Source organism: Dama dama, chromosome 20 (genome assembly GCF_033118175.1).
Source record: "Dama dama isolate Ldn47 chromosome 20, ASM3311817v1, whole genome shotgun sequence".
NCBI classification, from domain to species: domain Eukaryota; kingdom Metazoa; phylum Chordata; class Mammalia; order Artiodactyla; family Cervidae; genus Dama; species Dama dama.
Window position 1 is genome coordinate 5,888,838 of NC_083700.1, and position 14,560 is coordinate 5,903,397.

General features: G+C 44.4%; 1 protein-coding gene across 5 annotated transcripts in view; it reads right to left on the reverse strand.

The window, feature by feature from the left end:
* Positions 1–707: 707 nt before the first annotated feature.
* Positions 708–14,560, reverse strand: part of PBX1 (PBX homeobox 1) — a 294,304-nt gene continuing 280,451 nt past the window's right edge. For all 5 annotated transcript variants that reach the window (XM_061120216.1, XM_061120215.1, XM_061120220.1 and 2 more), the window contains one exon: positions 708–5,598. In XM_061120216.1, coding sequence (XP_060976199.1) covers positions 5,506–5,598 — 93 coding nt within the window. In that variant the 3' untranslated portion in view covers positions 708–5,505. The remainder of the gene's footprint in view (positions 5,599–14,560) is intronic.

The window sequence follows — 14,560 nt, forward strand, 5'->3', positions numbered from 1 at the left end:
TAGAACTGGGTGGTTCTTCTAACTTAGATTCATTCCTTCCTCTGCAGCATCTTTCTGGTACCACAATTTTCCTTAAGACCAGATCAAAGCAGACAAAGAGAAGGAAAGGAGAGCCAGTGGAAAATGGCTGTGACTCAGAAACTTGTAATTTATTATCGAACATCACCCTAATATTTTAACTGGTATTTGGCTGATGGGAGCCGATCACAGTCAAGTAGACAAAACTGGGTGCTCTGCCTTCCTGCAGCACAGCTAATATTTGCAGGTAAAAATCCTTCTTTCTTTTCTTCTCTCCCTCCCTTCCTTCCTTTGTGGGTGAGGTAAGTAACTCAATTTGTCCCACTGCAAATGTAGACTTTAAAATGATGAGGGCCACAGTTTAAATTATAATCCACATTAACCTAAATCCTAGTTTGGGGAAAGACAAGTTATCAGCAGGTAAGAAAATAAATTTACACCAAATACAAGTATACTTTTTTTTTTTTTTTTGCAACAAAAGAAACTATTTATTTGGAATATGCATTACCAGTACAAATTAGGAGACTGTAAAACCTACACCGTGTTAGTATCATTAGAGAACACAAAATTTCAGTTGGAATCAAAAGGGACAGAAGCCTGTGCTCTCGCAAAAGCAGAAAAGCTTAAATTTTCAAAACCAAAACAGAGCAGAGCTTTGCAGGTTTATACTCTGAATAATAAGAACAGGGGAGGAGGAGTGGGAGAATAAAACCAGCAACCAAAGGAAAACACTTCAAAATAATTGAAAACGCCAAAGGAAAGAAAGGAATAAGAGAGAAAAGGGGGGAAAACATTGAATGTTTTATTAATTTTAACAAAAGAAAAAAAATGTTTACAAAAAAAATAAAGAGTCCAGAAAGCTTTGAGCTAGGGATTGAAACCATAAAGGTGATGTGAAAAGCTCGTCGTCAGTGTTATGTTATGACTTAAAAACAAGGGTGCACGCATTAGGGTAGAGACACTTCCTAAAGTGTTGCTCACTTTTCTTGCTTAGGTTCTGGCTGCTTTCTGAATGCTTGACCATTTGTGGAATGAAAACCATTTAAATTAACTCTCTCCAGATAACATTGCTTTCTTTTCTCCCCTAACTTTACAAAAACATTCCGAGTCAAGCCAGTTTGACAATCTGCTTTAAGCTGCTGCCTGAATCAGAGGTTAGCAAAAGGCGCACTGCCCATGAGACCAGCATAACCGCTCAGCACTGGGGCACAGCGCTGAGTCCGGCTGAAAACATCTCCAGGCTGAATGGCCCTCAGGACGGCTTCCTGGGTCTAGTCCACTCAGCCAGTGGTACACATCCCACCAGAATCTCCTGTGAAATTCCTCTGGAAGAAAAAAACCCTCTCTAGTTGGGAAGGCTTCCTGGAAGGTTGTTATCAATCAGGAAGAAAGAAAAGAAAGCATTTTAATGTGACATTCACAATCAACCAAGGCAAAAACTTCTCCCTACAATATAAAGTTACCCTGGACCAATTCTTTGAAGTGTTAAAGGTTGAAAAAAGGAACTTCAAGTCCCTGCATTTGTTTTTTTTTTCCAGAGACTTTGGAATGGCACACACCCCAGAAACACAGGTGAGTCATGTGACGTCATTGTGGGGCTTGTCTTTGAAGTCAGCTGAATTCCGAAGCAGACAGAAGTACATGGAAACAGCCTATTCTACAAATGTCATCTTTTCACATCACCTTGGATACATATTGAAGAAATAAAAACACCAAGATCATAAGCCTGACAATTAAAAAAGCACCCTCCCATAAACAAACCAAAAATAACACAATGTTTTTTTTTTTTTTTTATATTTTAAAGAGCAGGATAAAGAAAAGTAAAGAATTTATTTCTGGGTCTCAAAGTTAATAAACATAATAACATGTTAGGCTGTACCTATTATGCTCACTATTCCAAACTTTTTTTTTTTAGTTTACAAAATGAATTACTGTCACTTTTAAACATTGTGAAACAGGAAATGGATGTGCACAACTCGACACTTTTCTAGCATTCTTGAACTAATTCACAAATGCAAGAAAATAAAAGAAAAATGGGGGAAATGGTGAATGTAGGTAGTTGGGTGTTAAAAACTAATGCAGGAATGATGTGTATTGTCACAGAAAGAAGAGGGGAAATTCCCCATCCTGTTTTGCGTGCTAAGAGGGTCATTTTTAAAATTTTTATTATAAACACTATTAAATTCAGACCGCTTTTTTGGTTTTTTTTTTTTCTTTATCTGAATATACAAGAACATTCATTATCAAATGTTCATCATCAATACTACAAAGAACGAGACACAAGTCGCAAGAAACAATGGAAAATGTTAATAAAGCTGAAAGAATCGTCGAGTATTTTTTTGTTTTTTTTTTAAGTTTTTTTTTTTTTAAATTTGAGTTTCTGTAGTTTCATCTTTTTTTGGTATCGAAGTCAGGTTTTTCTGGGCAGAAAAATAAAACTCAGAAGGAAAGGCGGGCAGGGAAAGATACGTGAGAAAAGGCAACCGGAAAATCAAAAAACACTACCACAGCAAAAAAAAAAAAGTAAAGAAGTTGGCAAAACTACTGCACAGGAGTCAATTCCACACCAGGAGGAGGAGTTAGGTATGAAAAGGAGGATGTGATGAAGTCACAGGTGGGCAAACCTCAGGGCTAGTTTTACTTCTCGGGGGAAGTTGGCTGCGGGGAAAATGGAGTACTCCCACTTCCATCAGAAAATGAAGGAATCTTGGGGCACGTTTTGGTATCTGTACGATCGACCTAATGAGAATCCCCAGGGGACTGTATTCCCAGAGGCACGCTCTTTCCAGACCCACCCTTCCGCTGTCTGCGCTCTCCTGCATCTCTTAGTACAGAGAGCTGGTGGCCGCCAAGTTCGACGTGATGGGGGGAGGAGGGGAAGGAAGAGCACCGTGTGACGTGCAGGGTGGGGAGGATGCAGTGAGAGGTGAGCAGCAGCGCACACCACCGCAGGGAGAGAAACCGCCTGTGCAAAGGTAGCACCGCTCTGGTCTCTCATCAGCTTACAAGGGTGGTCATTCAAACCAAATCTGGAGTCATTCGTCCTGTTTCCAAGAGAACCCTCTGTGTCTCTTTGCTACTCTGCCCCAGGTCAACGGGATACAATCCTACCATGTCCCTGTGTGGGTAGTTTCAATAGATCCCTGCCACTCAGACCAAGTTCTTCCCTGGTTCTAATCACTGTAGGATGGTCACAAGACGGTGCCTTCCGGGAAGCCTCTTTATCAAGCTCTGTTCTGATTATGGCACAGGTTTGTAGACACGGTCTTCCTACTCCTCTTTAGCCATCCAGGTATGATGCCATCTTGCCAAATATTTACTTTTTGCATTTCCTTCAAATACACACACCTTCTGGTTGCTTTCCCCTACCTCCCAACACCCACACACAGGAGCATTTTCTAATCATCACTGTCGTGCCGTGCAGAATATCCATGACCTTGTTAGCTGGTCATCCTCACCCCTCAGGGCTTTATACCTCTCCCACAGGCAGATGTGCCAGGGGACTAAGTGCTTATGAGGCCACATGCTGGATTCTAGTACAAGCTAAGAGGACCCGATCACATTTGTTCAATTTAGAAACTTCTCTCTATTCTAAGAAACCAGCCGGGCCAAAACAAACAAGCAGAAGCAACAACACTGACTCTTCTCTTTGTCCTCACGGTGATGACCTCAGACATTACTGCTAATCAAAACTTAGAACAGGAAAACCAGGTATTGTCCCGACACGGCATGGGCCAGTTTATCTTAGGGAAGCTACTTCCCCTGACGTCACAATTACGTACTGGGTATGAATGAAATAAATATTTTCAGTCTCTTGGTGAGCCAGAAATAACCCCCATTTTACAGATGAAGAAAATGAGGCACCAAGAGATCTGAACACTTCCCATTTAATCAAGTGACAGAGCTGCCATCTTTTCTTCTGGCACAGTTGGCTATGAAGACTGTGAGTTCTGGTAACATTAGAAAAGAGCATTACAGTGCATACTCTTTACTCTTAGATATTCCCAGGGAATAAAAATCACAAATGATTTAACTGAAAGCATGACCTCCCTGTTCCCCATCACTCTCAGGTCTTCCGAGTAAGTAAACACAAAGTTTGTCTCAGCCATGTTCTTAAACAACTTTCTCCTCCAGGACAAGAATGTGGTGCCATATGACACTTTGGATAATTCATGCACTGTCCCTAACAGAAACACAAAAATGAACCAGAACCAAATCCATTGTAGGCACTTAAGTACTGTGTGTGGCTCCCCAAGAGCCCCAGAGGTGGTGGGAACACCAACAGTTCAGGAAACCTAACCTTCATCACGTCCAAGTCCTGTGTGTGTGATCCTGCCGTGTGCGTGCTGGGGGCCTGGAAGCCCCAGGCACAGACTGCTTCTCTATGTCGTGACCTTCACTCAGCGTGGTTGTTTTGCTCTCTTGCGCTCACAAGGTATGATGCTATGGTTACTGATGTAGGTATTCATATGTGGCGTGTGACTGATTTGGGGCAAGTGAATGTGTGTCTGTGCACGTGTCTACATGTTTGCATACCTGTGTGTGAGGGGCGGGGGAGAGGTGGGATAAGGTGAAGGGTTGCAGGATAAGAGCCTTCCGCTCCTTAGGGATGCATTCACCACCATGCCTAACTCAGACCTGGTCTGGCAATAGGTTCTGAACATTACTTACAGCACGGTCTCCAAAGACTGTGCCTCTTGAGACCAAGAGCTGTCATTGGAAAGATGCAAAAGCCTCTAAGAATCCTGCCCTTCTTGTTCCTCAAGCCCTGTTTTGCTGCCTGACTTCCTGCCTGGGAATCACCCTGGTGGGGGTAAAACCAGACACTGGCACTTTCAGAAGCTCAGCAATGACAGCGCCCAGTGCATACCTGGGGGAGAAGGAAGAGGAGGAATTGTGTCCTAAGCAGTATTGTCCTCAGGGAAGGAAGAGCAAGAGGAGGCAGGGCGGCCTGGAATGAGCAGGGCAATGTGGCACATTCCTGCCAAGAGGTAGTGAGGGTAAACGAGAGAAGCAGAGAAGGACTGCCCGTTAGCAGAGGGGGCGAGGGGTCAAGGGGGGGATGTCTGGCTCCTCAAACCACCAGCATGAAAATATACAAATGCTTTTATTATGTTCTTTGTGTTTTCCTCTTTAAATTCCTATAATTGTTGAAAATATCCTTCAGGGATGTAAGAGAGGGCAGGGACCCAGGGAGTCTAGGACAGAGGGAAAGGGGTGGGGAAGATGATCGACACCAGGCTGACAGCTGGAGGCAGGGAAGGGTGGCTTCTACCCAGAAAAAAAAAAAAAAAAAAGGGAAGAGAGTATAAAGAAGTGTCCAGATTGGCTGAAATAGCATCCCAAAGAGGAGAAGAGAAGGAGACTCTTATTGTGTTTGCTGATTGCTTCGACCTCCAGTCTGACCGCTTCAGCGTTGAGAAACCCTCCCTCCTGGCCCTGCCTCGACTGGAGCGCAGGGTCAGCCGGGATGCGACTGCTGGGAGATCAGTTGGAGGTATCAGAGTGAACACTGCCAGGGCCTTCTGTAGGGGAGGTCACTGATGAAGGGGTAGTAGCATCCTGCCAACCTCCATTAGCCTAGAAGGGAAAAAGGGAGAGAAGTCAGTCCTCTGAGATTGGGTGGCTGTTCTGCGCAGACAATGACATTAAGACAACTGAGGCAAGGGGCCGAGGACAGGGCCTGGCGCGTGGGGACACAGCCAGTGGGTGGCTGTGACTGTGGTCAATAACATCCGCCCCCCAACCCCACCCTCAGATGAGTCTGGGTCCTCCCAGCGAGCCTCTGGACACAGTATTGGCCCTCCACTTCTCACAGGCTTTGTGATTCAGTCCAAGCCGTCAGAGGGAAATTCTGTGTGCCCCAAGACGATGGCGGCCACCCTGCTGGCCAAGGGACCGTGTTCTAGTTCTGCCTGGCAATGATTAGCTACTGGCTCTGGCAAAGCACTCTCCCCTGTTTGGCCTTGGGTACCCCTTTAGAAAAATTGAAAGGGTAGCTTAAAATGCTTTTTCAGGTTCTTTCCAGCTTTGGATGTGGTATGCATGATGGGAGCCCAGGCACCTGTCCTATGCAAGGTTCTGTCCTAGACGCTCAAGGGTATATAATGATGCGTTGAGATACAGTTTATGTCCTCAAGGATGGGTATGAGACAAGCAGATGAATGAACTAGGGTTTCAAGCAGAACCTAATACATGGTACCCCTAGCTGTTATGAAGACTCAAATGAGTACAACATCTCCTCTTGATGGAGCATAAGCAAAGGCTTCACGGAGGATGAGCTCTCTGAGGGAAGCCTTGAAAAGTACAGAGGGTGATGCGACGAATCCAACAGGTAAAACAATGGTGCCAACACCATGAGGACTGGTCTGTGTGACTATATCTAAAAGGTGGTGAGACAGGAAGCCACAACTTTGATCTACACTTCTAGATCATCCTTCTGAGACTCTAAATCCAGATGCAGTAAAACAATAATAGTGTTCTAAAAGGATTTGTTTTAATGACCACTCCTTAAAAAAAAATCCCACCATTAAATAGCTGAAGAATGATTTGCTTTAGTGGTTGATTCATGACTGTTTATTATTTTAAAGCATTGAACTACAAGTGTGCTAAAAGGCCTCTTTTCCCCAATCACTGTGTTTCTTTGGAGTTAACAGACCCTCAACACTGGAAATGTTAACACTGAACAGACCAGGTTTTAGGCAGTCCTGGTAAATTATTTTTATTGTACCTTCTTCTCCTTTTATTCCCTCAGGGGCACCTGGGGCAGGTGTTAATTATTGCCTTTTGGGACAGACCATGGTTTCTACTCTAGCACAATCCACAGTACTTAGGAGCATGGCTGGCACTTAGTAGATGCCGGCAAACATCCATTCACATTTCATTCATAAAAAAGCACAGGTGTAAGTGGAAACCAAGCTTCCGGATTACAACTGAGATAGGACACGGGCTTCCTAACCTTTGAATCAGACTCTTTTCTCTGCCCTTTCCATCTATTTGGCTCCTGCTATTATTAGTTCACCCAAATCATGCTCCAATTTTCCCAGGAAAACCAAGGCTTTTAAATCAAAGCAGTTCCCACCAGTTACTTCAGCAAGAGGGTACAATTTTTTCCCCCACACCTCACTATAAGAGCAGATCTGGACACCAAGGGGGCAGAAGGTCCTGGGCGATGCCAAGAACACATTCCCTCAGTCTTGGATCAATGAGCAACTGCTCTCAAGTTCAAATCTCCATCTCCAAGCCAGGCAGCTCCGCCCACTGCCCCTCTCTGTTGGAGGACATTTCCCCTGCTGTTTGTGAAAGAGAGATCAGAAAGAGAACAATGAGGATTCTTTCTCTTAGAACAGGAGGCTTTGCTATCTTTGGGGGCCCAAGACTCAGAATCTGATCAGTATGATCAGAATCAAGGACCGAGTTAGTCTGATTTCCTCATTCAGGTTGGTCACAGCAGCAACAATATCTTAGCATCCCCTCTCAACCAAGAATACACGTTTTCTTTTGGTACCATTTTTGGCTGAATGTTTATGTTTATTTTTCCCTGAAGAAAATTCTTTAGCATCATTTATCCTTTTGAATGATAAAAGTAAAATATGCTTATATAATGTTTGCACATACAATAATTGTACATGCAATATAATATTTGAAAATAGGAGAATTGTAAAAAAAAAAAAAAAACAAAGTGTACCATGGCCATAATCCAGAGAAAATTACTCTCAGCATTTTGACATGTGTCCTAACAATTTTATAGTATATTTACCAGATAGACAGATAAATTAATTAACTAGTTAAATAGATGGAAGTGTGTGTGTGTATCTGTGTTTGTTGAGTAGCATGGAATTTTAGGAAACATGCCAGGGGCTCCATAAGTACATCATCATAAGGCAGAGAGTTAGGTGCTTGTAAAAGAAGATAATCATGTATTTTAGACTCCACCTGGTATGAGACAAGAGGGGGAGGGAGCTCTCTACATCAGCTAATATCCATGATCTAGCATGTGGCATAAAGGCATGTCATCACACTGCTCACAAATCACCACCACGACTATTACTGAGTCATACTATAATTCCTTGAAATAACAGTAAGTGATGTCCCAAATGAAGCCATTAGTAAAGAAAATGAACTCTGCGGTGTTTCATTAGGAGGGAACTAGCACAGCACAGTGTATGGACCAGGAGGTTCTAGGAGACTCCTTTTTGAGTCATCTCTGAGCTGAAATAACTCAAAGAGCAGACATTTGATCTCTTTTCTTCAAAAGTTATGTTTTCTCAGACCAGTGCGCAGGATGCCAGAGGGGACAGAAAACTCACAGATGGTGCAGACAGGAAGTAGTTCAGGATGATATCAAAGCTAGCATTTTAATTATGAGAGTTGGTCTGGTAAAGAAAAATATATAAGATCTTAAAAAACCATATTAAAAATAAAGAAACAAAATGAGTCTCTTTAAATGTCATTTTTTCACTCTCCCTCCATTCACAGACACACAGATATAGACACATATGTACACACACACACCTCAGATCGGGTGATCAACAGCTCCAGTGTGCCCTGGACTCAGGGATTTAATGGAATAGGGGACTTGGAGTCCCAGATCACCCTACCCCAGGATATCAGCCATGATCCTCAACTTCTTGCCAAATTCAGGACACTGTAGCCTATGAGTTTCAAGTTAGATGAATGAAAGTACTTTTTAAAACGAACGAGTCTCCCACAGGGAAATGCTGAAGGATGCTTGTCTCTGAAGATGCTTTCTACCATGGTATATCATCTGCTACTGCTGTTAAAACCGCCACGAGATCAGAAACTGCGAGCAAACCTACCCTAACTGGGTTTTCCATAAATCACTTTGGCTGCCTCAGCTGTATCATTCCGGCTTTAATGTAAGACGTTCAGAGGCTGCACCGTCTTGGGAAACAGCTGACCTCGCTTACTGCCAAGTTAACCCCGGGGAGCAATTCCTTCCCTCTTCCTCCACTGCGGGTGAATATTAAGTAGGAAACCCGCCTTTGTGAGTTTATTTATCTCTGGGCACAGTGAAATTGGAAGATGGTCTCATTAACGAACATGAGGTGGATGGGGGTGGGAAAATAAGACTTTCGCTTTAATTTTTCTTCTGCACCTAAATTCCTCCTTCACTCTCTGATGCAAACTAGCCTTTAAATGGATACACTCACTTTGTAAAATGCTGATGTCAGAAACCACCCTCTTGGGTGACAGGGACAGGAATCCGCAAAGACAAATATGCCCTTTTTATCCCAAAACCTCTAATGGGAGAGAGTTCACATTTACTCCCAGTTCTTCAGGTTAATTCTGTAGCCTGTGACCTGGGCAGCAAGACTTGATGTAACATTTAATTCCACCTGGGGAAACCTAAGTCAGCAGCAGGCTCAACCTGGAACCTCATGGGAGAGGAGGCTAATGGAATATCAAATTAGGACAAACTTTCAGCAAATTTTCTAGTTAAGAAAATCTGGACTTTCAAAACACAAATTCAAGGTATTTGGGAACAAATCATTTTAGGAACAAAAATGACTACCCTATCCTAATGAATCTGGCACCTAATTTGATAGACACCAAGTTTTGCCAGAGCGCCATCTCATATATCCAGTAGGCAAAGCGCTCCTGTCAAAGGAGACAGAGGAAGCTAGTGACGGAGAAGGGGAGGGAGCAATGGTGGGTGGCAGAACCCACACATTCACAGGAGCACAGAATTGCTGTTGAGGCCCTGACTTTCCTTTCCTCCGACGCCAGCCCTGAGTCAGAACTCAGAGGCCACCTGCCTCTCCCCGACCGCTGTGGAGCCAGTACTGCTGGGGGCCCAGAGCAGCGGCTGCTGAGCTGAGAAGCACTGGTCTCATCCTCCTCTTTGTCCCGCTCCTCCTCTGAGCTTACCTTAGCAGCACTCATTTGATGCAGAGAATTCATCACCTGATGTGACAGCCCAAGTGAGTCTGGCACTAAGAAACTCTCATTTGCAACCCAGAAATACGCTGAGGTGCCGCAAACCGGCTGAGGTCAGCACCGAGGCGAGCGCGATCTGCATATGGGCCACATGCCATCAACGGCAATGCCTTCAGTGTGGGTGAGGAGGTGGACGTGCTCCAGGCCCTCAATCACCCCGGCCCTGCTGCGGCCGGCCAGGAAGAAAAACAGAGAGACATGGGAGCATCCTCCCCCGCCTCCCTCTCTCTACACACACACACACACACACACACACACACACACACACACACAGAGTCACCACTTATGGGGAGACTTTGGCTCACAGTGGAGTCACACCCTAGATCCAACACTGGTCCATCAAGATAGGATTATGTTTTCCCGATACACATCAACTTTCCCCAAGATTATACTGTGAGCACTTACCAAGGAATGATCTGGGATGAAAAGACGCTACTGGAAAGCCCCCCAAGGGACAAAGGATTCAAAATTTCCCTGGGAAATTTCACAACAGTAAACAGATCCACGGCTATTCTGGCACCCGTCCAATCCTCTCTCCAGCTGCCTGCAGTATGATCTTTCAAAAATGTAGTTCTGATCATGGCGCCTCTCTGTTTAAACCTTCAATGGCTTCCTACTGGTCTCAAGGTGAGGTTCAATGTCCTTATTAGGTCTACCATGTCCTTGACCTTGCTGACTCTAAAACTTAATGCTAATGCTTAATACTCCAATATATCAGTCTACTTAGAAAATCCGACAACAGAGCTATCATTTCATGCCTGTTTCCTTTCCCTTGAAGGTGGTGCCCCACTCATTTATTTTCATGCTACTCTCATCTTGACTGTTTTTCAAGACTGAGTTTAAGTATCTTCGCACCGGTACCTACCCCCGGCAATTTCTCCTTTTCCTCCATGTCCTCCAGGTCATCCCCCTGGAATGCACCCTGGAATTGCACAGCAACTGTGACGGACCATGCAGAAGCGTGGCCGTGAGGAGCTACCCCTCGCCCAAGGTCAGGGGTAGCGACCAAGAGCGCCAGGCTGCGACAGCACAGGAGCGAAGGCCGAGAGGAGCTTCCCCACGTCCGAGGTCAGGGGTGGTGACAGAGAAGAGCTACCACACGCCCCAGGTCAGGGGTGGCGGCGGCCAAGAGGAACTACCCCACCCCGGAGGTCAGGGGCCCCGCCCGAGAGGAGCTACCCCACCTCCAAGTAGCAGCTGCTGCCCAGCCGCAGGAGGGCTGAGAGGAGCTACTCCACGTTCAAGTTCAAGAGGGGCTGCCGTGAGAAGATACCCCTCCTCCAAGGTGAGGAGCAGCCGTGAAGAGATACCCTACGTCTGAGGTAAGAGAAACCCAAGTAAGACGGTAGGTGTTGCGAGAGGGCATCAGAGGGCAGACACACTAAAACCATAATCACAGAAAACTAGCCAATCTGATCACAGGACCACAGTCTTGTCTAACTCAGTGAAACTAAGCCATGCCGTGTGGGGCCACCCAAGATGGACGGGTTATGGTGGAGAGGTCTGACGGAATGTGGTCCACTGGAGAAGTGAATGGCAAACCACATCAGTATTCTTGCCTTGAGAACCCATGAACAGTATGAAAAGGCAAAATGATAGGATACTGAAAGAGGAACTCCCCAGGTCAGTTCGTGCCCAATATGCTACTGGAGATCTGTGGAGAAATAACTCCAGAAAGAATGAAGGGATGGAGCCAAAGCAAAAACAATACCCAGTTGCGGATGGGACTGGTGATAGGAGCAAGGTCCGGTGCTGTAAAGAGCAATACTGCATAGAAACCTGGAATGTTAGGTCCATGAATCAAGGCAAATTGGAAGTGGTCAAACAGGAGATGGCAAGAGTGAATGTCAACATTCTAGGAATCAGTGAACTAAAATGAACTGGAATGGGTGAATTTAACTCAGATGACCATTATATCTACTACTGTGGGCAGGAATCCGTTAGAAGAAATGGAGTAGCCATCATAGTCAACAAAAGAGTTGGAAATGCAGTACTTGGATGCAATCTCAAAAATGACAGAATGATCTCTGTTTGTTTCCAATGCAAACCATTCAATATCACAGTAATCCAAGCCTATGCCCCAACTAGTAATGCTGAAGAAGCTGAATGGTTCTATGAAGACCTACAAGACCTTTTGGAACTAACACCCAAAAAAAGATGTCCTTTTTATTATAGGGGACTGGAATGCAAAAGTAGGAAGTCAAGAAACATCTGGAGTAACAGACAAATTTGGCCTTGGAGTATGGAATGAAGCAGGGCAAAGGCTAATAGAGTTTTGCCAAGAGAACGCACTGGTCATAGCAAACACCCTCTTCAAACAACACAAGAGAAGACTCTACACATGGACATCACCAGACGGCCAATACCAAAATCAGATTGATTATATTCTTTGCAGCCAAAGATACAGAAGCTCTATACAGTCAGCAAAAACAAGACCTGGAGCTGACAGTGGCTCAGATCATGACCAAATTCAGACTTAAACTGAAGAAAGTAGGGATAACCACTAGACCATTCAGGTATGACCTAAATCAAATCCCTTATGACTATACAGTGCAAGTGAGGAATAGATTTAAGGGACTAGATCTGATAGACAGAGAGCCTGATGAACTATGGATGGAGGTTTGTGACATTGTACAGGAGACAGGGATCAGGACCATCCCCATGAAAAAGAAATGCAAAAAGCCGAAATGGCTGTCTGAGGAGGCCTTACAAATAGCTGTGAAAAGAAGAGAAGCAAAAAGCAAAGGAGAAAAGGAAAGATATTCCCATTTGAATGCAGAGTTCCAAAGAATAGCCAGGAGAGATAAGAAAGCCTTTCTCAGTGATCAATGCAAAGAAATAGAGGAAAACAACAGAATGGGAAAGACTAGAGATCTCTTCAAGAAAATTAGAGATATCAAGGGAACATTTCATGCAAAAATGGGCTCAATAAAGGACAGAAATGGTATAGACTTAACAGAAGCAGAAGATATTAAGAAGAGGTGGCAAGAATACACAGAAGAACTGTAGGAAAAAGATCTTCATGACCCAGATAATCACAATGGTGTGATCACTCACCTAGAGCCAGACATCCTGGAATGTGAAGTCAAGTGGGCCTTCCTAAGCATTACTACAAACAAAGCTAGTGGAGGTGATGGAATTCCAGTTGAGCTATTTCAAATCCTAAAAGATGATGCTGTGAAAGTGCTGCACTCAATATGCCAGCAAATTTGGAAAACTCAGCAGTGGCCACAGGACTGGAAAAGGTCTGTTTTCATTCTAATCCCTAAGAAAGGCAATAGCAAAGAATGCTCAAACTACTGCACAATTGCACTCATCTCACACACTAGTAAAGTAATGCTCAAAATTCTCCAAGCCAGGCTACGTGAACTGAGAACTTCCAGATGTTCAAGCTGGTTTTAGAAAAGGCAGAGGAACCAGAGATCAAATTGCCAATATCTGCTGGATCATTGAGAAAGCAAGAGAGTTCCAGAAAAACATTTATTTCTGCTTTATTGACTATGCCAAAGCCTTCGACTGTGTGGATCACAATAAACTGGAAAATTCTGAAGGAGATGGGAATACCAGACCACCTGACTTGCCTCTTGAGAAACCTGTATGCAGGTCAGGAAGCAACAGTTGGAACTGGACATGGAACAACAGACTGGTTCCAAATAGGAAAAGGAGTACGTCAAGGCTGTATATTGTCACCCTGCTTATTTAACTTATATGCAGAGTACATCATGAGAAATGCTGGGCTGGAAGAAGCACAAGCTGGAATTAAGATTGCTGGGAGAAATATCAGTAACCTCAGAGATGCAGATGACACCACCCTTATGGCAGAAAGTGAAGAGGTACTAAAAAGCCTCTTGATGAAAGTGAAAGAGGAGAGTGAAAAAGTTGGCTTAAAGCTCAACATTCAGAAAACTAAGATCATGGCATCTCGTCCCATCACCTCATGGGAAATAGATGGGGAGACAGTGGAAACAGTGTCAGACTTTATTTTGGGGGGCTCCAAAATCACTGCAGATGATGACTGCAGCCATGAAATTAAAAGACGCTTACTCCTTGGAAGGAAAGTTATGACCAACCTAGATAGCATATTAAAAAGCAGAGACATTACTTTGCCAACAAAGGTCCGTCTGGTCAAGGCTATGGTTTTTCCAGTGGTCATGCATGGATGTGAGAGTTGGACTGTGAAGAAAGCTGAGTGCCGAAAAATTGATGCTTTTGAACTGTGGTGTTGGAGAAGACTCTTGAGATTCCCTTGGACTGCAAGGAGATCCACCCAGTCTATCCTGAGAGAGATAAGTCCTCAGTGTTCATTGGAAGGAATGATGCTGAAGCTGAAACTCCAATACTTTGGCCACCTCAATGGAAGAGCTGACTCACTGGAAAAGACCCTGATGCTTGCAGGGATGGGGGCAGGAGGAGAAGGGGATGACAGAGGATGAGATGGCTGGATGGCATCACTGACTCGATGGGCATGAGTTTGAGTAAACTCTGGGAATTTGTGATGGACAGGGAGGCCTGGTGTGCGGCAATTCATGGGGTCGCAAAGAGTCGGACACGACTGAGTGACTGAACTGAACTGTGATTCCAA